We start from the raw sequence: 25571 nt of genomic DNA on the forward strand, positions 1-25571 counted from the left end.
GGTTTCTGTCATTTTATGTAATTCTTATCACACTGATGTTTGTTTGCTTGACCTTGTACCCATTTATTGAGCAGCATCTAAAATTTCTCCAGTAATGTCAGCAGATAATGTTAGTGTTCATGTTTCCAGGAAGTTTGTCTTTAGTTTGTCTTTTGATGCAAGAAAAGGGGTGAAAAGTCATGATTGACAGCTGAGACTGACTCACGATTGGTCCATCAGATGTAGCTGCAGGGTGTTGATAGCATGGCTCCCCTCCATGGTCACTGCTGCTTCATTTTTATACAATGGGAGGAAGATGTCGTCCATTTTTATATACAAAGTCTGTTATGCAAACACAGTCATTCTAACTCAGTCAACAAGTAAACAACCTGCATATTCTTTACAATACAGCGCATGACAGAGACTGAGACTTTTTCTCTTCCATTAAATACACGTAAAATCTGAAAAATGTGGTTGAAAACCAAATAAATCACAAGGTAAACAAACAGACCAACCTTGTTGTGTGTCGACAGCCTGTAATCAAGTCCCTGGCCCTTTAAAGACAACCCCAGCTGTCACTGCGAGGTCTGTGATTGATGATTCCAATAAAGGACTGATTGTGAAAGCTGTGTGTCATTCCAAACATCCTCCGCTAGAGAGGAGAAGAAGAGACGTGGAGTGGCACATCTGAATCAAAGTGTTCCGTCAGGTCTGGCCCTTGTAGCAGCGCACAAATAGATTCATGTTCCCCTGCACAAAATTAGGCTGCACTGTCTGCTTCTGAAGGTTGGGAGAGAGAAAGGCCTCTATTAGTCAGCATAGAGCACGGCTCATCTCATACTTGTTCTCAACCTTCTGTGCTCAATGAACTCTTCAAACCTGGAGGAGGTTTCACTGATAAACCGAGCAGCCCAATACCAAGAAACACTTTCATTTCTGAGGAAATGAAACATTTACATACTTAGTACTTTCTTTCTTAATACTACAGCTTTTTCTTGTGCCACATTCACCAATTATATTTAAAGTATGAAGTTAAATTTACAGACCACACAGTGTCAAGCCAGGGTAAATATGATCTGTACATGTCAGAAGACCTCTAACCTTAAACCACTCTTGGTGATTACATTCAAGCAAAAACTAAAGGACATAAAAAAAAAACCGAGATGGTAGATTAAAGATTATTAATATCAAAAGGAATTAAAATGTAAATAAAGAAAAAAAAATATTTAATTGTCAGTGGTGAAAATAAAATACAAAGTCAAGTATTTCTTTTTAAGTGGAAGTAGTACAGAGAATGTTAAAATAAGATTATGATTACAATCACAAGGATAAACACAATTAATAAAAGGAGGAGCAGGAAGAGATAAAAATCAGTAATAATAATAATGTAGCCTTATATAGATGCAATGAAATGATCATATCTGGTGAGAAAAGACAAACTGAAGATAAATAACAAGATAGACAAAATCAAGGTATACTAATTCATCCTGAAATAGCTACAAGGACATGATAATATCTGACGAAAAAAATCAAACTGAGGATAAAACACTACATATCTGTCAATAATAATAATAATAATAATAATAATAATTTAGCCTTGTATAGCTACAGTGACATGATTGAGAAATTATATATTATTAATCTCCACCGTAAGATTGTCTTGTGGTGGGGAAAAGAAAATACAATGGGAAATAAATGCTTTAAAAAAATGTATAGTAAGAAAATTTGTACAGAGTAATAATAAGGACAAAAACAACTAATAACAGGATGAGATAGAATAATTTACACCAGTGGGATTATTAATATATGGAATGTTGTCTGCTGAAAAACACAAATCATCATACTCATCATCATCATCATCATCGTCTTCATCATCATCGTCTTCATCATCATCATCATCATCGTCATCATCATCACCGTGATTTCGTGCAACGCCACACGGTCAAAACGAGTACTGTGTCTCCACCTTGTGGCAAAAACCTGTCACTGCTGTAATACCTTACAGCCCCCATCGCTGTTGTGTCACTTCCTTGTTCAACATGGCAACCAGGTGGGGGATCTGCAGCAGTGGGAAGATCAGCCATGACTTCACTGTGGCCCTGAGGACTCTGTCTGCTGAGGACCACCAGGTATCAGTGTGTTGTTAGTGTGCAGACCTGTGTGTGTCTGCGGATCATGTAACAAATACACTGTCTCTGATCACACACACACACATACTGTCCAGCACACAGAGGCTGCAGGTGTAACGAAGAAAGTGATTATATTCATTATTTAGCCTGTTCGTCCATTTACTTTCACTTTATTTAAACATTATTTGATTTGGTCGGGTTCTGCCCCATGCCCTTCAACATCACTTCCGGTTCATTTTTTTTCACAAGCGGAAGTACAACTCTCTCACAAAGATGACTCCAGCGATCACTGTAAAGTGATTTAAAATCAAAATCTAGTTTCTCACACACACTGTTTCACTCTTATCTAAAACCTACAAGCTTCTCTTTAAATTGACCGCTGTCGCCAACGTGCCTCACAATCCGAGACTTTTACTTCCAAGGGGAACTATCTGTTTCCGTCTCCAGATTTCCTCTTTTACTTCTCACTGTACAAGATGAGTCTGAGTTCATTGGATACGACAACACGTGAAATCTGTTAAGGTGGTAATGTTTTTAGATATTATATGATGTTTCCTTTTTTATGTTAAGTAAGAGGTCTTATATATATATATATATATATATATATATCATATTGGAGAGCCACCTGGTGGCTATGTATTGTAACTACACAGTTCTGAGGCAGTGTGCTCAAGTGATGGACACAATTCACTTAGTGCAACTGCAGCATTGAAAAGCTAAAGACTGAAACTAAATCTAAAGGATATCAGTAAAAGGCAAGAGCTAGTTAAATGTATGTTTAATTTATTTTCAAGAGAGAAGAGTTCTCGATGTTTAATTGAGCTCCACAGTTAAATGCACTAAGGCCGTAATGTCTCCATGTGCTTGAGACGACAGCATCAGACCCCAGCTTCTATATCAGACTAAGCTCTGCAGCAGCACAGTTGTGGTGAGACCTTTTAGTGAAGAGCAGCTGATTGTGATAAATAAGGGTTTGACACTGTGTCTTCAGGTTGTGGCTGTGGCTGCTCGCAGGTTGGAGGATGCACAGGAGTTTGCCAAGAAGCACAGCGTCTCCCGAGCGTACGGCAGCTACGAGGAGCTGGCCAGAGATCCAGACATTGGTCAGTTTCTGTCATTTCAGGTTTAAATTTGATTGGTTCTTTGCTTTTTTCTTGTAATGTGTTGTCCCTTGATGTGTTGTATCTGCTGCTTCAGAAATATCCTGAAAGCTCCTGGTGAATCTCCACAAATTGTTATTTCAGTGCCAGTGTCCTCTTACAGCCTGGTGTGTGTGTTTATGTGTGTACAGATGTGGTGTACGTCGGAGTTATCCACCCCTACCATCTGAGTGCTTGCTTGCTCTTCACGAACGCCAAGAAGAATGTGCTGTGTGAGAAGCCTCTGGCCATGAACACCAAGGAGGTGAAGGAGATCCTGGCGTCTGCCGAGAGGAACAACGTCTTCCTCATGGAGGTACGGGTGGAGCGGAGGAAACAATCTGGACTCCTCACAGCTTTAGTTTCTTCTCCTCTACTCCTCACCTGCATCCATTCTGGATTCAAAGGGACAAAGTTCATCGCTGATCACATGAACCCCACCCTTCACACTCTACTTTGCTTTTCAGTTATTTCTCTCTTAACATAATTCTTGCTGCTGTGAGAAAAACAAGTCTGTCAAAATACAAAGTACGTTCAATATATTTTGCATCCATCAATTCAACTTTATAACAAATTTTGTAGATTATGCATTATTCTTAAAATTGTGTTTAAACTTAAAATATAAGACATTCTTAATGGGTTTATAGATGCAGTTGGTCCGGTCTTGTCAGCAAAGAGTCATGTGGCTATGAGGAAGTTGTCTCGTTCCCTCGACTTGTTAACGCTTAGTCATGTAATATTTCTTTTCCCAACTGTCACCAGGGGGCCTCAGTACAAACCCATTTTTATTAAGTCCTTCAAAATTAAGGAATGAGCATGTAACCCCTCATTAATGATCTAAACCTATTAGCAGCTGATTTGTGGGACCTGTGAATCACTACATAAAAAGAACCCAGCTTGTGTCCTTCAGATGTAAATGAAATGCCTCCTGTCCCGTCCTTGGCTCCAGGGCGTCTGGACCCGGTTTTTCCCGGCCTCAGTGGAGATCAGAAGGCTTCTGGCCCAGGAGGAGGTGGGCGAGGTCAGGCTGGTCAGAGTGGAGTTTGGCGTCCCGCTGATGCACGTGGCAAGATCTGTGGAGAAGGAGCTGGGCGGAGGAGCGGTACTAGATCTTGGCATCTACTGCCTGCAGTTCATATGCATGGTGTGTAACGGAGAGAAGCCACAGAGCATACAAGCCACAGGGATCTGCCTGGAGTCAGGTACGCATCAACACGAGTCAGAGGAATCTCGGACATCATTTCCCAAAGCACCAGAATCACATTTATCAGTTATCATGACGGGACATGTTGCACTCAACAACATGATGTCTGTTCTAGTATAGAAAGAAGCCTGTTATTCTAAGTGAGTCATCCTCCACCACTGCTTTCTCTTCTCTTTAAAGGCATCACACACGGGTCTCACAGGTTACAACCAGCAGGGTCGACATCATTCAGCTTCTTATCTGATAATAGATGGGAGTTGTTGGGTTTCGAATTGAGGATTTCTAAACAAGGAAGTGTACGGTTGCGATAAGAGCTCAAATCTGATCTCACTGTCTTTTATGACTTAACTGCTGCAATTAAAGTCTTAAGATTCTCAGTCATCCAGGTCGTTGCATTTCTACAAACTTGTCCAAGGACTCTGGACACGCCTGTGGACGTTTCACCTCTCATCTGAATCACTCTGGTTCAGAAGAAGCCTCTCAGATGATGATCTTCAGTATAAATCGCAGTAGCTTTCAGTGACTCTGCATTTTGTTTAGCAGAGAACACAACTGAAACATGATTAGAATCCTTGATAATGCTTTTATTTTTTATGTCACCACTTTCATAGATTTTATTTAATCATTTCCTATTCAAATGTGCGTCAGGTGGCTCAGTAGGTACCGAAGGTTGGTGGTTCGAACCCCAGCTCCTCCAGTCTGCATTCTGAAGTGTCCTTGAGCCAGGGACTGGACCAAATAACCTCTGTCAGCTGTATAAATGATGTGATATAAAGACGTGCTGCATGTAGGAGCGAGGGATGGCCGATAAGACTGGAAATTGACATAAATATACAATCTATTAAGCTTATATCGTTATGTTGTTGCAGGAGTGGATGAAACTGTGGTCGTCACTCTGAAGTTCTCCAAGAACAGAATCGCTGTGTTCTCCTGCTCTTCCCGCGTTCACCTGACCAATGAGGCCGTTATTGTGGGCACCAAGGGCACGATCAGGGTAGGTCATCACAGCAGGGCCGCACCTAATCAGATAAAAAGTCTGAAACACCACATCCTTGTCACCACCACATTTGTGTCTTCAGAATAACATTAGAATTTAGCAAGTGAACTCAAGGTCATCTGTGGAGTAATTTAGGAAGGAAATTAGGAAGGCGTGTGTTGTGAAAAACACCTTGTGTAATAACAAAAAAGTTACACAACATGACAGTTTATACTAAAGTTGCACACATGGTTCTGTATAAACTGTGATTTACTATTTGCTGTCATTGATTTACTGTTGCATGTGTTTAGGTCCCTGAACACATGTGGTGCCCCACGTCACTAGTGGTGAATGGGAAGGAGACTCAGTACCCGGTGCCTGAACCCCATTTACCTCTCAACTTCCTGAACAGCACAGGGATGCGTTATGAAGCAGAGGGGGTTCGACAGTGTTTGCTCAAAGGTACAGTGTTGTTTTATGTATTTTACTCCAGAGAAATCCATTGACAAACTAAAACTAGCACATTTTAAATGGATCTCTGTATACTTGTAATACACTCTTTCAACATCGGGTGGCGTCAGAAACACTACACTCTTAGGGCCATGCAGACTTGACTGTACACTGTAAATGTCCTCACTCAGTGTTTTTCCTCCTGCAGGGCTGAAGCAGAGTGCAGTTGTGTCTCATGCTGACTCTCTGTGGCTGGCCGAGGTGGAGGATGAGATCCTCAAGCAGGTGGGGGTGGTGTACGACAAGGACGGCCACTGAGTGTTTTACATGATATAGTGAACTTAACATTCATAAACTACTGCTAAATAAAGTAGTTACTTTGTGAGGATGAGTAGTTTTCATACTATTCACCATAGCTTGCTTCAGTACAGTTAATGTGTTCTGATAAAGATGCTTGAAGCAACTTTAAGTTTATCTTGAACCTATCCAGAACTTCACTGACGCTGTACTGCTTTGATAATTTGTCAAAATAAATCTTCAATTAAAGTTTGCTCAATAGTTTGGTCTCAAGAATGTTTCAACTGAATCCACCACTTAAAGAAACATTGTGCAAATAGCAGCCTCACAATTAGATTGACAGTACAATGACTTAGAATAGGGAGAGCTGCTGTAACCATTTGTTACAGCAGCAGCTCTTCTGGTTCAGGAAGCGGGGGATTATGGGTAATATCTACTAATCGCTGGTTTCAGTTCAGCGAGTGGGACTACACATTCTGAGCTCCTGTCAAGAGATTGATGAGTTTAGTTTTTTCTCTACATGAAAACCATTTTAACGCTTTGACAACAATCCCAACCAAATTATAGGGCTGTAGCTACAATACAAAAAACTTTAAGAAACAAATCAATTTAAAAAAAAAAATGTCTTTGTAGCCTATCTGCACAGGTGAAGAACATTACGAAGATACATTAAGTGTGAACTGACAGGATCAGATTTTAGTGGTGGTAATAGTGGCTTAGATAGGTCTCAAAAGAATCACTTATTTAAATTGTCCAAAAGCTAAGCTTACTTCGTGTTGTGTATAATGTTCTAATACTGGTATAAAATGTTGGCATTTTAAATCAATGCAAAAATAACAAATACTGTGCTGCTGCGCTATATTAAATGACAGATTTTCTCCAGGCACCCCCTACTATGACCTTCCTGTTGCTCAGTAACTTACATTAAGATGCTTAAATGTAAACCACAAACTACAATTTGTGAATGAAAGAAAACATTTGCACTTCAGAGTTAATTCAGGCGATCATCTCTTTTATTGATGGAAATCCAATCTTGTAGGACAGCTCAGGACCGCAGCTACAACATTAATACCCCTCAACATTTAGTCGATTCTTACACTTTTAGCATTACAATCAAAAGCATGTTAGACACATGAGGACAACTACAGCAGGTCACTGATGTAGAAGGAGAGAGAGACTAACTAAGGGGTTCTACCCACTCATCACCCACTGGGACTGAGAGGGACCAGGCTCCCTCCCTGCATCAGCCCCCTGTGAAACATCCCTAAAAGTGCTCATTCACATCAGTCAACTTTAATGACCCATGATTCATAATTGCCAACTTTGATATGATCCAAATACAAAGAATGTAAAGGTGTTATGACACATCTAATAACACAAAATACAGTAACTAGCTCAAACACCTCAGGAGAGGACATCCAAAACTAACATTTCTCTAGTGTCAGACAAAATATAAGTAGTATTGGATGTCCCACAGCAAAACGTCCCCATTCACAAAAATAATAGATTGTAACATTGTCTGTAGATTAGGAGTGCAACACTAACACGTACACTTAAATACAGTGAGAGCTGGATTAAAGAGAGGACACTTCATACAGACAGCACTACACAAGGATCTGTTTGGGTGGAGCTGAGGCTGCACTGCAGGAGGAGCCCTTTTACTTTGAAAGCCACAAGTTTGTTCATTCAGGCGGAAGAGGAGTGTGATTAATAAATGTAATCAAGGTGCTCTGTTGAGATCAGTCTGCCCCACCACCCACCCCACCTAAACATGAGCCTGTATGCGCATGCACACAGAACCAGGATGCATTCACTCATGGGACAGGTTCACTTTTAACGATACGGATAGTTGAATTAATAAATACAGCAGTTTCTGGTTAGGGTGTATTCATCTGAGGCCCTGAAGACTGGTTTGATAAGAGAATCTCGGTGTGAAGGGAATGGAGACAAAGTGGAATTATAAAGAAGGCTATACTCTATTTGTATTTTTTTTTTCATAATTGCCTAAATGATAATATGTTCAGAGTGTGGATTCTGTGATCCTGGATGTGAAAGGCTCTGAGCTGTAGTGGAGTGTGGGGCACTATGAAAGATAGATGAAGGGAGAAAGCAGAGCAGCCCCGTTTGCTCTTCAAGCCACCAGAACCACACGCATGGTGTTGGTGTAACCAGAGCCTGGACGCCAGCCGGTCAGGCAGATGACAACATCTCCCTCTTTGAAGAAGCCACGGACTTTGCCTGGAAGATAAAATATAAAAATTTAGACCAAACGATGCTTGTATGTTGTCTTAAATTCTGTTTAACATAATGTCTTGGCATCAATATTCACAGCAGTTGGGCCTTGTGCACTGCAACAACTGTGCGATACCAAGTCTTACCCATATCCATGGCGAAGTTGACACGCATGTCGACGTCCTCGGCCCACACGTCGTGGGCAGGGTTAGTGTAGAGCACAGGGAAGATGCCGCGGTACAGGTGAGCTTGGCGAGCTGTCTGAGCGTTACGGCTCACGGCGAGGATGGGGGCACGGGGCCTGTACCTGGAGATCAGGTGGGCGGACCTGCACATGTGCACAGATACATATTTGCAAACTATTTCTTACAGCATAGATACACATCAAATCACTGATTATTACACAAGGACCAAATTCAGTGCCTAAAGTCATGTTTATGTCAAGTGTGGACAAATTCTATTTGGTGTTGGTTTCCAGAGTCAGAAAGAGGTTCAGTTACTATGGCAGCATGTTGAATACTTTACTAGAGAATTTCTAAATAAATATTCTATTAAATTGTGTCTGACTTCCTTGAAAAGCGCTATACATATACAATACATTATTAAAATGTAAGTGTGCCTTTTAACCTACTGCAAGTCATTTATATTAAAGCTGATAGGCCTACATGTGCCCTAACATGCTGTGTGATTGAACCCTTCCACTCAATCATAAGGGATGGTGAGTCGTCCCGCCCTAACAGGTGCAACAAGGGACCCTTGAACACAGGGTGAAAATGCCCACATAGTCCTGAGCCATCAATTCAGACCCAATTACAGTGAATCATGGGTGTGCAGAAGTCAATGGCGTAATCCAAACGTCCTCTTTAACACTTTGAAGGCACTGGACTTCTCAGAGAAATGAACTGTATGAACCAGTCAGGTTTGTTTAATCTCATAATGTTTCACCAAATGACTCGTTCTTCTTGAGGCATTTTCTTGCAACCCCCTTGGGTCAAACGTTTTCACAGAGCCAGGTGCTGTGAAGGAGGGAACATATTTGGACTGAGCTACTGACATCCACTTTCGCTCTTGAAATCTGTTGCTATATCCAGCCACCCTGTTTAACAGCACACATACACACAAACACACAACTGAAAGAGAGGGGATACATAAGTGCACATTAGGTGCTTTGGCGGAGAAGCGATAGTTGTGCATGACAGGCCGGTGCGAGTATGGTGACACTTTACCGTCAAGACCAGGATCGTTTCACCTCTTTCCTTCTCTTCCTTACCTCCCAGTCTTGGTGAGAACAATGATGGCACTAGCGCAGCATTTGAAGGATGACTCGACAGCTCCGACAGCTACAGCCTCTGAAGGGTCTCTGGTCAGTTGGGAGTGTCTCCTCAGCTCCTCAAACAGCTGTCTGTGGAAGGTGGCTGCCTCGGCCTCACGTGCAATCTGAGGCCCGAGGGATGGGAGGAAGGAAGGAAGAGTAGGGGGGGTGTGGGAGGGCTGGGGGTTACTCCCAGTCACACGCTTAACACCACAGCAGCACGCTGAGTCATTCACACCATTGTGAGACACTGGCAAATAATGAGTAAGACTCCTGGTCGTTTAGTTTTTGAGGAAATGATAATAAGGATTGTGTCCTTTAAGCACTAAAGCAAATGGAGAGGTACAAAAACCTCTGTCAGAAACATTATAAAATGATTGTGTTAATGTATAAATGTCTACAACAAGCTGTCTGCTCAAGGTATTTGCCAGACTCATCCATACAGTCAGTCCCTGTCTGGCCCTGCTCTGCCTCTCTCCGACTCCTTAAAAACCGATACGAGTGTCCTCCTTGACCTGCAAGGATCAGATAACCTGCCTACCTTCCGGAGCCTGTGAGCACAATGATCGCAGAGGCTAAGCTCTTAAAGGAGGCCTCGACGGCACCGATCGCAATGGCCTCAGCGGGGTCTTTGCAGAGTGGCGTGGAGCGTCGCAGGTCCTCGAACACCTGCCGGTGGAACATCGCTGCCTCGGCTTCACGAGCAATCTGGCACAAGCGAGGGCAAAATGCATCGAGCAAAGGCATCCCCACGCCAGGCACACAAAAGGTGGAGAATTAGGAGAATGGGGGTAGGAAGAAAAATTAAATAAAAAAAAGGGACAGGAACATGGAGAATAGAGAAAGATGGGAAAGAGGACAGGATGGACAATGAATAGAAGCGGTTAGATGTGCAGTTAGTGGGCATGGAAACAAGTGAAGATCAATATTAAAACATATCCAAGAGTCAAAGGCTGTGTCTCAATTCACATACTTCCATACCTACAGTGTTCAAAGTATGGCAACAATAATGGCACTACAAGTACCCAGATGGTGCAGCCAAAGAGTTGAGTGTAAAATGATGGTCACCTCTCACCCTCAACATTCGCCATCTTGGCTTCCTTTTGGAAAGGGAGGGACCACCATCACCATCGTATTTTCAAACTTCTGAATTAAAACTTGCTGCAGACGAGCACACATTTTTGGCTCTGGTGGCAAAAAATGTTTCCATGTCTAATGACAGGGGGCACACATGAAAGCAAAACATTCATTTCTTTAGTAGCCAGTAGATATTATGGCGACAGAAAATCATGGTCATGTTGAAAATTATGATCATATTTTGGTGAGCAGACAACAGTCATGTTTGTTTCAGTGCAAATTACAGCGTAGAAATTCACACACTACAGCAATGAGGTAACTGTTCTCACAGTTTAAAACACGCGAGTGTACTGACTGAAGTATACGATTTGAGACACAGCACAATTATTAACAATCAACAACAAAACAGTACAATCTGGAGGTTAAGGTACAGCTACAACTAGATTAAAAAAAAAGAAACGATTAGAAAAATCTAATGGCCACAAATTAAATGAGATCTGAATCACACGCACTGCACACAAAAGTGAAGAGATGGTTAAAAAAGTCAGTTGGATTTAACAAGAAAAGTAGTGGAAAGAAAAGTCAAAGCTTGATAGAAAAAATGGCTACGAGACTAAGTGAGTCCTCATTATATTTTGGGCTTTAAATTGTGCTCTACTGTGAGTTGAGAAGCAGAAGACTGGAAGATACACATGCAACAATCTGAAAGGCAGGAGGCTGTAGAAGTGCAGAGTCATTCTTGCATCTGCAGGGCAGTGCAGACTGAGCGTAGCCGAGGACAGTGGAGGTTTGCCAAGAAAGGACCGAACAAAGGAGGACATGCACGACAGCATTAGCTGCATTATCCGTCTATAGTGATCATGCATAACTTGGAACGTTTACACCTTTTCCAATTGGTGTTTTTACTTCTCTTTCCCTGACTAAAAAACAAAAAGTAATCAGGCGTGACTTATGTGCACAGTAAATACCCGTTGACAGAAAAGGCCAGATGACTTTGGGGGTGATTATCGCGCACTTAGAAATAGTAAAGAAGGGCAGCCACAGTGACTGTTAGAAAAAGAGGTGCAGGCGTTCACTTCAGTTCAGATGGACTCAAACATCCTAACATGTCATTCATTTAAGTTTCACTTTTCACTGTGTCCCTCCTCTGTGGCAGTTAGTTATAACAATAGTTTGTAAAAAATGTGCAAGGCCAACAATTTAAAAATCTACACAGCTGGAACCAAAATCCCAAAAGGTTGCACCAACTTTAAATATCATTATATTGAACTTATCAGATTTGATGATAGTGATTTATCGTTTCCAGACTATTCTTTAGAATACCTTTAGAAAGATGTTGACTAAAAAAGTGGAAATCAGTGGATGGATAAATGAGATACAGTTCCAGTTGGCCTTACACTCCTACTGACACTATCTTTAGCAGCTGTTGGGCCAAGAGGAAATACAAATACTGCATCATTTTACAGCTGCATGAGAATATAAATTAAAATAAAGAAAGTAAATAATATATATGTCAATATATTTTTTTAAATCATGCAATATTGTGTAGACATAGTCAATTGCTCCAATCAATAGGTGCTTATGAAATGACCACAATGTTTACTCTTGTTATACATGTATTTAATAGACATTAACTCACCATGTGCTGTGTGCGTACTGCCTCCAGAGGGTAGTCACCCTTGGCGGTCTCTCCGCTCAACATGATGCAGTCGGCTCCGTCCAACACAGCGTTTGCTACGTCACTGCCCTCAGCGCGGGTCGGTCTGGGCTTCTTGATCATGCTCTCCAACATCTGAGTGGTGATCATACGAGGGGTTCCGAAGAGAAGCAAAGTAATGCTCAACAGTTTGTTTTACCAAGATAATACAAACACTGTTCTTCATTATGAAATCAAATTATAAATAAACATCCTGAAAATATAAGAATTGCAGGACGTCATTTGCTGTTTTCTGACCTGAGTGGCACATGTGATTGGTTTGCCAGCTCTGTTGCAGCGACCAATCATCATCTTTTGGGCGAGGAAGACTTTTTCTGTTGGAATCTCAATACCCAAGTCCCCACGGGCAACCATGATGCCATCGCTGGCCTCCATGATCTCGTCAAATCTGCGCAACAGACATTATATAAATATTTGAACTAATTAAACTAAATCAAACCAGTACTAAAAGTATTCCTGTCAGTAATCATGGATGTTAAGAGTTGGGTTCATAAAACACAATTTTTCACAGATGGAACTTCAAAATAAGATAAAAACATTACAATAAACCTGAATTAGTGGACCCCACACATGAAACAAAGAAAAGATGAAGACATTTCATCCACACCTGCGTACACCCTCGTGGTTCTCCAGCTTGCTGATGATCTTGATGTCTTTGCCTTTCTCTCCGAGCACAGCCCTGACAGCATGTACATCTGCTGCTTTGCGGATGAAGGAGGCGAACACCATGTCCACTCCCTGCGCCAAACCAAACTGCAGGTCCTGTATGTCCTTCTCTGAAACAGCAGGCAAGTCCACAGCAGCACCGGGGAGGTTCACTCCCTTCTTGCTGCCCAGGGTGCCACCGTTCTCAATCTCACACATGAGGAAATCAGAGCCTGGAGACAAACATGAAATACTAATGAGCTCAAGACTTTTGTTTGGGCAACGTCAGTGTTTCCTAAACCTCCTAATGGATCAAAAGAGATTTTTATGGGGCGAACCTTATTTACTGTATGTGTATGCCTCTCCTGCACTCACCAATCTCCTTAACCTGCAGGGACATAAGTCCGTCATCAATGTAGATCTTGCTGCCAATTTCCACCACGTTGGTAATATTCTTGTAGTCGAGCCAGAGAACCTCATCACTGCAGTTGTTCTGGTAGGTATCGTCCAAAGTAATCTTGATCATTTTGCCCTTCTCCAGCTCCACCTCTCCTTCGCCGCTCTGTCACATCATCAATAGACACTTTGTTACTGATCAGTATTATTGAGAATTGTCGAGTCATTGTAGAGGAGCATTGTTTTGTTTTGGGGTTAAAGAGTGACAAAAGGTGGTGGACTCACTCCTTTGATGAGGCCAGTCCTGATCTCTGGGCCCTTGGTGTCCAGGGCAATACCAATAGGCCTGTACTGGATGCTGCCAGGCTCGAAGCTCTCACATGCTTCACGCACGTTCTTGATGGTCTGTTCGTGGTACTGCAGGAGGGGAGAGTGTAACACTTTTAAAATATCTCCAGAGATTTACTACCCTCTCAAGGACAGACTTTGTTGGTGTAAGAGTTACACCAGTAACCTAAAGATTAAACTCAGCAAACAACCATATTTCAAGGTAAATATAAAAAGGTATGGCTGACATCTCTCACAGTCATAAACATGAGGCATACTGTCACAGCACCACAAGGGCTCATATCTTTCTTCCTCCCACCCTGAGTAGTGTTGTGTAACTTAGAGGCTTTAAGTTAGAATGCCTTGCAAATTAAGTGTCATTCTAGGATCGTCCATATGATACAGTATCGCGTGCAGTATAAATATATTGGTCCAGAATGTCTTCGCAAATAAATGTTACTTTGTTGCAGTGGAACCTAAAACATCACCGCAGACACTGCAATGTTTATTGCAAGTGTATATGGTGAGTTCATCATCTGAGGTTCGTTTCACACTGAAACTGAACAATTTAAAATCTAATATCATGCGTATACATGATCCAAGAGACTTACATAAAACAATTCATCATGGTAAACAGACTCCGACAAATAGAAGTTCAATTTTAAAAGTTTTAAAGAAACATTGTGAATGCTGATGTCAAGTGCAACCTTGGCTAAATGAGATGCAGTGAGGAATGTAGGAAGAAGTGCAGTGTTATATAAATGATGCAGCCATCTTCTCATGCAGGCTAATGAACACATGGTACAATGTTTGTGACTTTGAAGACAGCTGTCTGCTGCACTTGGCTTATGCTGCCCACCTGGGTAACCAGAGCTTTCAGTAATAACTTAAGTGGCAGTTAATTATGTTGGCTGCCTTTCACATTGGCAACACCCCAAACTTACACTACACTGACTTTACTTCAAATAAAAAAAAAAACTGGATGGTCTTTAGAGCAGGTGACTGTTTTACATACTTTATGTATGTGTATAGGTCCACGTCAATACATTTAAAATTCATTCCCTACATTATGTGAACTGAAACCTGAGTAACTGTTCAGCTACATTCAGTTTTGCGCAATAATAATGCTGGTTTAAGAAAGGGGACTTCCTGGATTATGCAACATAAGCTACTTTTCGCTTCCCACTTTGGCTGAAAGTAAAGTGACCTTGGTGCAGGTTTGTGTAAACATCCACTTCCAGAATCCAGGCATGCTGCCTGCTGAGCAGATAAAGGTAGGGCACAAACCTACAGGTGACTTATTTATAGTCCAAGCCAAAGAAGCTCTGGTTTCTTCTGCTGTTCTCTGAATTTACATTGACCTTATTGAGACTCCTGCACCCACAAGAACCATGAAGAAGACTTCAGCTATTGCTAACAGAAGTGGTAAATTGTCTTGGATTTGCAATTGAATAAGATCTACATATTTATACAAACCATGCACCTTCAAGTGTGACATTTATGTGGAGTGAAATTACAATTTTTATCTTAAAGTAAAAAATATTTATATGAGCATCTTGCTGAATCTCAATAGACTCTGTAATTAGATGTGTAGAAAACGGTCTTATTTTCAAATGACATAACAGAGACAGTATGAATTGTAGGTTTAAATGGACCCATTTCTCATACTGGATAAGATCATATTTTGATACACATGATGAGAGAGCAGAGTCAGGTTATAGGTGATGTTCAGCTCAACTGCCTGGATACAGTATTTGCACTGTTGATAATCTCCCTCTCCCCTGGCTTCTATCTTTCAACCTTGACGCTTATGTTTGGTGAGTAGAAATAACTCTTTTGTGACTTCTTAAACTTTTGTGGTATGCACTCGATCTGCAGCTAGTCCAAGTATTCTGTCCTCTCAAAAGCAGAAAAAAAACAAAACACTTTTAAAGTGTGTGACACACCGACTCAATCCAGCTACATCACTGATAAGATGTTGGCTAGCTGGCAAAAACTGGCACTACTATATATCCCGTTCATGGTGGCTGGACTCCTCCTGCTACAAGAGGCAAGCTGACTGCAGCTCACAATGAATTATGTGCTTTTAACTGTGAACTTTGTTGATCTTCTACTTTCAGCATAGTTATTTGGAGCAAAGAGTTAACAAAACAAAATCTAAATAAAACTAGACAAGAGAAAGCAAAGAGTGCCTCATTAAACCAACCAACGGAATTCGGTGATAAGGCACAGAACCATGTGTGATGCAAAGGATCAGACTACTTTAAACGTGACTTTTTTAATAGTCTGACTGTTGGCCGAACCTGACCTCACTCATTTACACACTGGAGAAAGCAGTGACCCACCTCATGTGTGCCATGTGAGAAGTTCAAGCGGGCAATGTTCATTCCAGACTTGATCATTTCCTTCAGCGTATCCACTGAACGAGAGGCTGGTCCTGTAGCAGTCATTGAAAGGAAAGGGTTGAAATTCATGTTGTATAATTCCTCTGTCAATAGATCAACACATTTTATTGTGCACTAAAACTGAGGTGCATCGTTTCATTTTCTGTACAGGGATCCTCTGTTTAGTTCCATCCAGTCCCATCTTACTTTTATTTTCATGAGAATAAAGTAGGTTGTATTTATATATTAATCATGTACCATAGCAAAAAGGTTACTGACAATTTAAAATTTCAATGTGCTACAGTCTATTCATGAAAAAAAATAAAAATCTGTATCTGCAGCAATCTCATGTCTCAACAACTGAACTGTCAAGCAATGGTCAAAAACTTTAACGTTTTAATAACCTTTCCATTTAATTTGCTTTTAATGTGTTCTCTTGAGAAATGCACAGCTACAATACCACACAAAGGAAGGGGTGTTTCCTTATATTTGAATTAAAGCACATGTTTTTCTATCTTGTAACGTGAAGACTAAGAATGTAGACCAACCAATGGTGCAGATGATTCCGGTGTTGCGTGCAGTGGTGGGCTCAGAGTCGATGTCCAGCAGGCACAAGTGTTCCAGGAAAGTGTCGGCCGTGGCGGCGTTGAGCTGCTGTGTCTGGATGAAGGCAGAGCCCATGTCTACAGACTTTGACTGAGGCATGGTGATTGGTGGTGCAGCTGAAGAAGTCCTGCCACAGAAATGGAGACAAATACACAGTCACTGACAGCGCTCTTCTGTAAACCACTGTTGGCTTACACTTAACTTAACTGCCTTCGGCCAACAGGTGGATTAAACCAAGCATAACTTTGTATAGCCTAACAGACTGAGGCAGAAAGTCAGAGCATTTGCAACACTGTAGTTTCTTTGCTCTGGAACAAATCCGTTGAGGCCCCTTGTTTTCATTATTTTCTCTCCACCCTAGGTAAAAATCCAAGTGAACCAAAATGCATGACTACAAACCATCTGAGAACTCTCTCTGCTTACGGGGAAAAACAAACCATCGTGTGATTTAACTGGACTACAAAGTGCAGCTGTGACAACACCTTTAGGCTACCTACCCTGCTGTGTGTCCTTAGTAACATGCGGTACCTCACTCTGCTTTGTAGCTGAGCATGGGGTAGTGAATTAAAATTAACTAGGAATGTCCCTGTGGGAATCAATTAATTATGTTGCTTGCTGACATTCAAGTTCAGTACAACGACGAGATAACTGTAATTGAATTAAAACTTGCATATGTGTCAGCCACAAAGGCCATGATAAGGCTCCTGATCTGTAATCACTGCAAATCTAGTAATGGGTGTTTCTGAGATACTTTGAATAAAAGGGTCTTTTGTTACCATTTTAGCTACTTTTACTCAACCAATAGTTTATACTAGGGCTGGGCAATTAACTGAAAATGTATCGAAACTGACTTTTAGAACCTCTAACTGACCTAATCCTGCTCATGTCGATTAATGCGGTTATTACTTTCCCCCATTGCATGCATTCACAAACTGTCGGGTTTCCACTTTGTTCATTATGCAGTGGCCGCCTGGGTTCCATGTACCATCTTGCATTACCCCGCCACATGTCCTCCCCCCGCTGATCTGCGCTCACTTTACACATCAACAATAAACACAAACACTAATCGAAAGTTATCAGGACACGTACAGGACTTGAAGTTGACTTTGTGTTAGTTTGATTCACTCTAGAGTTTGCGACACATGTTTAAACACATTGAAAAAAAGTCCATCATTCTGTGCGCACGCAGTTCACCTGCAACATGTGACGCACACAGCCAGGACATCAGTGTTGAAGTGACCAGAATGATCTGGATTCTTGAGCAGACATCAATGATTAATAACAAAATAAATGTGATCGTCAGTTTGTGTAATGCACGACAGGAGATAAGTTCTTCCTGCAGATTATGAAGTAACACAGATTTCTAACTTCATTCTTGCAAAAGAGGCGACACCCGTTCATCCATGAACATGAATTCAGCAGGGTTTTATAAAGATCAGTTCTACATGCGAGTGATTGGGGAGTGATTATTCGTAATCAAGGTATAAGTTTGATAATATTAAATCATATCGCCCATAACTAGTTTATACAGAAAGTACATTCTTGTGATAGCTGGAAAAAAAAAAGAAAAAAAAAAGAGGAAAAACACTCAAGCCCTTTCATGTAGCTGTGAGACATTCACACTTTGATACATGTAGGAAGTAGTTAAGGCTAATACTTAAGCACAACATGGCCTTCAAACGCTAAACCAAGTAGAGTGGGATATACCGTCCTGAGCTGTGACACGATATAGTACATTATGTTCCCCCCACCCACTGCTTACTGAGTCACCCATAGCAACGACACCATTACCAATCTGATCAACAGGGCAAGGATTGCATCTAGTCAGAAAAGCAAAAAAATAAAGTACATTGCACAAAACATGTCAGTATCCTGTGTGACATAATGAGCTGCTCAGTACTTCAGTACTGTCATGTGCGACTTGTCTCAGAGAGAGTGCTTTTCTCCCTTGGTCTAACAATGACAATTATTCAAGGTGATGTATAGGCATGCCATCAAGACATGTTTGAACAAACCAACAAAGAATGTGTATTTGGGCAGGGTGACAAACTGCTAATCTACCATGATGAGGAAGACAGCTTCTGTTAGTGCTCTGGTTGAAGTGGTTACATAACTACACCAGACTGAGGTGGAAATGCTTTGTGAACAGTCAATCTGGTGATAGGTTTGACTTTCAAGCAAAAACTGGGGTGGGGGGGGGATCAAGAATACACAGATCAAGAAGAAGCAGGTTTGCAGCTACAGTTTTTCACTGAAATACAGATTATGCAAATGCACTCTTCTGGGGTTGGTTCTTCACAAAATCCACCATTTACACTTTTCACTATCAATATATCACATCAAGGCAATGTTACAAGAATATAATCTAAATTTCACATTAGAAAAACCCGATTAAATCTGAATACAATTGAGTTTACACAAAGTACGATTGAGGAGATAGAGTAAAAACTAAAACATAATGAATGTTGTTTTAGTTTTTACTTTATCTAACCCTAACCCATAGAGACAATGTACAAGAGAAGGATAAGTAGTTTATAGAATATTCAGGTCACTGTCTAAACCACCCAGTGGAGAGATTGAAACCAAAACCCTCACTGGTTCCCTCATTGAAGTAACAGGTTGACAAATTAATATCTCTTTTATGCAACAACCCCTTTATGCATCCTTTTTCAGATTCAGACAGTAGACTAACTGCAAAGACTGAGAAGAGAGCTGGAAGACGCCTGCATCTGTGGTTGGGGCATCTACTGAGGACACATTCTTCTTAGTGGAAGACCAAATTCTTGGTCAAAGTCTCTTTAAGGAAAATCTGTTGCATCCCCTTCCTCATCACGTCCCAATTACAAATGGTGGGGGATTCCAGGCACAGCCAATATACCAACAGGCTCCTTGGCCTGCAGCCACTGACTGATGATGTAACATCTGAGTCAATGGGGCAGACCACTGCCAGACCAGTGCTGTACGTGAGCACTGTCACATCCCCATTAATGCAACACACAACCATGAAGTGGACTGAACCATAGAGAAAGACTGCAGAGGGGAGAAAAGAGTAAAACACCGGCACTTACGTACAGTAAGATGCACTTTGCGTGTTTAAATATTTCCCATATAGAACATTTGATTCAATTTGAAGAAATCAAGTTTAACTTAATTCCATGCTGCTTTAGCATTTTTGACTAAATGTTCAAATCAGTCATGCAAAACCAGACGTGGACAATGGCCCGATCTTTCACACTGCTCACACTACTTTGCCTATATAGTTTTTTGTAAATTATCAACCATTTGATTTTACTTTTAGTTTTTAAATTAACAGTAAAAATCAACTATCAAGGCATATTAAATGTTGGTATTTTGTAAAATACTTTTCTTAACTTACAGATATCATGCACCTTTCATTTAAATGTAATTCAAAAATCAATGCAATACTGGCAGTTGCTATTGCAAAACTAAAGGGGATGCGCCTCTGTCTTACAGGGAAAGGCAGAGATTACATTTCAGGTACCGCTACCTACAAGCTGTTTTGCTACTTGACCACTGAATGACGACTACAAACAAGTCACGTGCCCAAAAACACTGTAAATAGAGGCTTACACACCAGTGGCACCACAGACTCTGGCTGTTTTGAATGTCACTGCTACTGTGACATTTTAAACTATGTTATTTAGTTTGTCAAAAAAACAAACTGTTGACTGCAATGACTTTTCATGACCAACTGAACCTCAAAAACTTCCTGCATCCTGTAGCGAGGCGATATTTTTGGAGCCATCAGAGGGAACACCACGGACAAATGACGCATCAGAAAATCAGGTGGAGACTCTCCTTCACTAAGTGCAGTCATGTCTTGGACTCCTCGATTGTTATGGAAAGACAAAAATAATATCATTGACCTGAACGATTCACTAACCCCAGACAGCCAGTGAGCAGCCGCCACAGACTAACAGCCAAAGTAACCCTGACACAGATGCAGACACAGGGCTAACTTTAGAGCTGGCTGCCAATAATCCCCTCCAATCCCCTCCCAACACATCTACCTTTGTAACATACTCAGTCACTATCTCATATAATAAGCCTGTACAATCAGTAGCAGCAACAGTAACATTGTTGTCAGGGTGTCATGACATTTACTATGTCCTGGTTTAGATGGTAGCACGTCACATTGGGCATATCCATGTTGGCTCACAGAGACATTATCCCATCAGTCACATTCACTTAAACAAAGCACCATTTGCAGGTTGAACTACATACCAACAGTAGATCTTCCGGTTTCTTCTGGGGATTAATAGGCAAGTTACAACCAGTGACCTCCACAACAAGCCCAGTTGGTTGGATTTTGCAGTGCCAAGGATCGCACCACTCCCAGCAACAGCAGTCCAAGCAGAAATGGCCCCTGCAGCGCGCATGCACATGTTTGACACTTTCAGGAGCTCAAGAGTAAATCCCTTCAATGAGGATAAAGGATATGGAGCGTGCCTGCTGTGAGAAGACACTCGCCATGACCTGATACAACGGACATGCAAGAGACTTCCACCACGACGCACCAGAGCAGTGATGCTCCAATGTTCAACCAGCGAAGGTCATACAACACTCCAGGCCTAAAAACAGAGCCCTGTCTAATAATAACACACAGCATGCAGAGTCTGTTTGTAGAAATCCAATACTCAGTGTATGGTGGTACTTGTGGTATGTAGGCCTGTAAACATAAACACAAACCTTTGGTTGCATACTGTACAAAATTAAGTGCATGAATAGTGTAGAATGCTGTGCAAGGTGCATATGAAGCACTTCAAAAACACATGCTAAATCATGTGGCATAATTTTCAACTGCATCTCTATATATAAAACTGAGTTTGTCACTGCAGTGGGTAGTGGCAAAACAAATATGAGTGGTAATTCCAACCTGTGGCGCTGCATAGCATTAACCATCAAACATTTGTTAAGCACTTTATAAGCCTTAAGATCTCTAGATAAATAACTAGATATCCTCCAAACTCGGTCACCAGCCTGCATTAGACAGACACTGTGCGTTCCCCTTTGTTAAGCTCATCACTTAAATTCTCAGCCACTTGATACTGTGACCCGGCTGGTCCCATGAGAGAAAGACTCCATTTTCAACAGGGCCCACCTGCAGGGAGGCCTTGGCGTAGAATTGACAGTGTCGCCTGAAAGTTGGTTATGCACAAAACAATCATTGTTCCCTGCATAACAAAGCATGCCAAGGCCTTACTGCAGGTCCAGTGCATATAATACACATAACAGTAGATCTGTTTGACAAAGGATTTGACATTACACTTTATTTGCATGCACCTTTAGACAAAGCCCACTTTCCTTCAGCTGTTTTGGGAACAAAATGGCAGACAGAGGATTGTAAATCACATAAAACGTACAACACAGAGAGCTGAAACTCATACGTATTTGCTACCTATACAGGCATAGTGATATTTGCCCTGCGTCTCATCCATCCAGTGTGATCCAGGCCTTTATCCTCTGAGGTACCACTGCAGCACGACACTGCAGTGAAGCTACTCAGGCAACTAAATTACCATTGGTCACAGGATTCTTATTAACTGCAACACAACTAACGAGGTTAGGTTTCGATCACAGGAAATTTAGCAAAGAATATCAAAGAATGAACACGATACATTTATCTCGTCACTTAAACTGTCGTGTGAATGAATATGACGATAGCACGCAGACTATAAAAGGATCATTCTATCTCGGGTGAATCCCTGTCATCAGTATTGTGGTCAGTGAGCTGTATGTGATGTATAGATTTGATTATGGTGACAGACGCAGCACAAGCGATGCACCAAACAGCACGTTCTCATCCTGCGTCACATTTTCCTGAGCTCGAGGCATCACGCTGGCGGACCAATGGGAGGCCGAGAACGCAGAGCCGCCACACCCACATCAGGAGGCAACAGGAAGCGATTCTCCACCGCGGCGTCCTCCACACATCACATGAAACCGGGTTGTTTTAAACATGTTAACGGCGTATTAAAATAAAACTGCAACCTGACGTGTTGTAGCTGAGAGTGCCGTGCGAGCTGCACTGCGCACGGACACATGCATCCAGTCCAACCGTCCGTTAGCTGCGTTTCAAACGAACAACGTTGTTTCACACGTCCTCAACAAATATAATACGACTTATCTTCAATAACTACAAACAAAGTGTTCCGCCATTTTAAAATAAGACTTCCATTTAAAAGTTGAGTGGAAATACGTCGCAGTGACGAGTGACTCGCACGGTCGCGGACTTACAGGACTTACACGACTCGCAGGATGCAGCTGCAGAGGCGATAAAAGCGGTTAAAGGTGGTGAGGTGACCGTGTCCTGTGGGTCGAGCGGTTCAGGCCTGTGTGTGTGAGATGAGAGCCGCTGGGGATTCAAACCTTACCTCACTGACAGACCCGCGTGGAGAGATGAACCCGGTGTGAGAGACGCTCAAGGTGATCTTCTTGCTCCTCACTCCGCCGAACTACTTTCTAGGGATGCTGCGATATCCATCCGAGGCCATATGGGTAAAAGAAAAGGAACACGCCGCCTCATTACATTCCAGTCAGCTAGCCCCCCCCCCACTGACTCATCAGACACGTGCTGGTGTTCAGCTTTATGCGATGGAAAAGTCTGGAAATAAGGGTCAAACTGTAAAACAGCGCGGAAGGATACGCGGAAACAAGGTGGAAGTGCTTGGTAAAGTTAGGCGGCCAATCAGGACGCTTGAACGCATCAGTGGCTGGTGGGGTGAGACACGTGACCGTCTCAGACACGCGCTGCTGGAGCAGAGACATGATGCTGTTATTTTACTTCATTATCACATGGGTGCACAGAACCTCGGCTGCCGAAATGCATCATGGGAGGCATCGCCAGACTGTCAGGTACACTCTGACACGTTCCACTGCTGAAAAACGTTATGTGCTTTTTATTTCTAATTTTTGGAACCTGGTACGAAATCACACTAAAACAACGTTGGACTGTTCCCGCAGTACGAGCAGATCGCAACCGCTCAATGGAGGCTTGACTAATGCTTCTATGAGGACCCCCCCTCCCCCACCCCACCTGCTGGTACTTCTCCACTGCAGTGTTTGAGCCAATACTTCCATCTAGTGATGAAAAATTATCTAGCAGTCTTGAGATGCTTTTCAGTGATATGCATTGTATTGTTCAAGTACATAGATCATTGGGTAAAATTAAATATATAGATATTATTATTTTGTATTTTAAATTAAATATTAAACAATACATAAAACACAAACTATATATATAATTTCTATTCCACATTATTATTATTATTATTATTATTAGTAGTAGTAGTAGTCGTCGTAGTAGTAGTAGGAGTATTATAAATTACAAAATGTTATATTTTAAGCACACAGCCAATGTTGATGTGTGCTTAAAATATATGTGAATATATATGTTGATGTATACATAAAAATCAATGTGCAAATCACAAATACAGCAGCACTATACTGGTACTCTTAGTATGTTTTATTATTCTATAAAAATAATATTTCTTAGATAAGTCACGACAAGATGAGATAAGATTGTCCTGTATTAGTCCCACCATGGGTAAATTTACCATGTTATAGCAGCATAAAGGAGGTAGTGACATACACATTTGGTAAAGGTAATAAATATGTATAAAATACAAGGAACTATAACAGATAGAAATATGTGCAATGTAAACAAAATATAAACAGTAAAAGAGTATTGCACATCAATGATATTGAAATTGCACAGATAGAAAATGATAATTGCCCAGTTAAGTTGGGTGATATAGATGTGAGGTGCATGTGGCCTAGTGGGAGCTGTGCTGATTGTACAGTCTAACAGCAGCAGGAAGGAACAACAGTGGACAATGGAGAGAAAATTAGAAAATAGAGATGAAATTTGTTGGAGGTATGTGGGTGTTAACTCTTGTCCTGTGCTAATGTGTTAATGTCAGAAAATAACAACATGTGATGTCTGTTTGTCCAGTGTTGATAATACAGCTCTGTCATACATGCTCACCAGGGGGATTCATTCTATTGTGATAATCAGCTCTGCCAAGGAGATGGCACAGGTCCTTGGCATAGACACAAATACTCACCATATCTTAACATATCTTAGTGACATTCAAATCTTAATATTCAGTCTCCGCAGTAGAGGTCAGACAAATCAATCTGGCAAAGACGCTCTTGGAAGTACGATTACTCTGCAAGGATTTATTTTCTCTGGACTCGCTGGGACCTACAGTAACTCACATTGTAAAGTTAGTCCATGTCACCTCCCATCCCAGTCCCCTGTTGCTCTCACCTGTTCACAGCTGTGTTGGTATTAGCACTGCTGCTTCCACTGCCCATGTCGCTCTCTCAGTGGCTGCTGGCAGCCTGTGTCTGGACCCTCTAACCTCCAGTGTACCTGGGGCCAGTGGGACACACCTGTTCAGGTGAGGGCCAGATCTACCGCCCAGTCAGCCTGTTCATACAGTAGGTTCAGCCCCTGGCTGTCAGTCAGCATTAATGGCTGCTAACCTCTTCGCTACGAGCTACTGTGGGAATATCCTCAGATAAATCTCAGAGGATGAGACGGGACGCCCTAATTCTTCTGAATGTATTATTACTACACGAGTTCAACTACTGTTACCAATACGATTTGAATATTAGGGCCAAAAGAAGAGAGAAACAAATGTTAACTCCATAAAGTCACATATAGAAGACAGCA

The 25571-nt window shown here is 41.6% G+C and overlaps 2 protein-coding genes across 8 annotated transcripts; one reads left to right on the forward strand and one right to left on the reverse strand.

Moving 5' to 3' along the window:
* Positions 1–1954: 1954 nt before the first annotated feature.
* On the forward strand, positions 1955–6428 carry dhdh.2 (dihydrodiol dehydrogenase, tandem duplicate 2). Its single transcript, XM_035152657.1, has 7 exons — positions 1955–2108; positions 3100–3211; positions 3400–3563; positions 4197–4449; positions 5321–5445; positions 5739–5889; positions 6086–6428. Exons 1-7 carry the CDS (start codon positions 2019–2021, stop codon positions 6193–6195), a joined length of 1005 nt encoding a protein of 334 aa, XP_035008548.1. The 5' UTR covers positions 1955–2018; the 3' UTR covers positions 6196–6428.
* Positions 6429–7165: 737 nt separating this feature from the next.
* On the reverse strand, positions 7166–25314 carry pkma (pyruvate kinase M1/2a). Of its 7 annotated transcripts, XM_035152618.2 has the most exons (12): positions 25164–25305; positions 23266–23362; positions 16813–16997; positions 16226–16317; positions 13839–13970; positions 13533–13719; positions 13120–13390; positions 12750–12900; positions 12435–12587; positions 10260–10426; positions 8553–8734; positions 7166–8412 (listed from the first exon to the last, which is right to left on the reverse strand). In XM_035152618.2, exons 3-12 carry the CDS (start codon positions 16967–16969, stop codon positions 8306–8308), a joined length of 1599 nt encoding a protein of 532 aa, XP_035008509.1. In that variant the 5' UTR covers positions 16970–16997; positions 23266–23362; positions 25164–25305; the 3' UTR covers positions 7166–8305. The 7 variants fall into 7 exon arrangements, with proteins under 7 accessions (XP_035008509.1, XP_035008500.1, XP_035008517.1 ...); XM_035152609.2 differs by lacking the exon at positions 23266–23362 and having other exon boundaries at positions 25164–25314; XM_035152626.2 differs by lacking the exon at positions 25164–25305 and having other exon boundaries at positions 23266–23422.
* Positions 25315–25571: the final 257 nt, after the last annotated feature.

This window comes from Hippoglossus stenolepis, chromosome 1 (assembly GCF_022539355.2).
Source record: "Hippoglossus stenolepis isolate QCI-W04-F060 chromosome 1, HSTE1.2, whole genome shotgun sequence".
Taxonomy (NCBI): Eukaryota; Metazoa; Chordata; class Actinopteri; order Pleuronectiformes; family Pleuronectidae; genus Hippoglossus; species Hippoglossus stenolepis.

What these genes read in the sequence shown, in the direction of transcription:
- pkma (XM_035152599.1), bottom strand. Translation starts at nt 21,276, where the DNA reads ATGTGCATGCGCGCTGCAGGGGCCATTTCTGCTTGGACTGCTGTTGCT. An exon ending in TCTCACATGGCACACATGAG is followed by an intron (nt 13,971 to 16,225) that starts GTGGGTCACTGC and finishes CCCCTCCTGCAG; the next exon opens with TACCACGAACAGACCATCAA. An exon ending in GGACTGGCCTCATCAAAGGA is followed by an intron (nt 13,720 to 13,838) that starts GTGAGTCCACCA and finishes ATGATGTGACAG; the next exon opens with AGCGGCGAAGGAGAGGTGGA.
- dhdh.2 (XM_035152657.1), top strand. Translation starts at nt 2,019, where the DNA reads ATGGCAACCAGGTGGGGGATCTGCAGCAGTGGGAAGATCAGCCATGAC. An exon ending in TGTCTGCTGAGGACCACCAG is followed by an intron (nt 2,109 to 3,099) that starts GTATCAGTGTGT and finishes CTGTGTCTTCAG; the next exon opens with GTTGTGGCTGTGGCTGCTCG. An exon ending in GGCCAGAGATCCAGACATTG is followed by an intron (nt 3,212 to 3,399) that starts GTCAGTTTCTGT and finishes ATGTGTGTACAG; the next exon opens with ATGTGGTGTACGTCGGAGTT.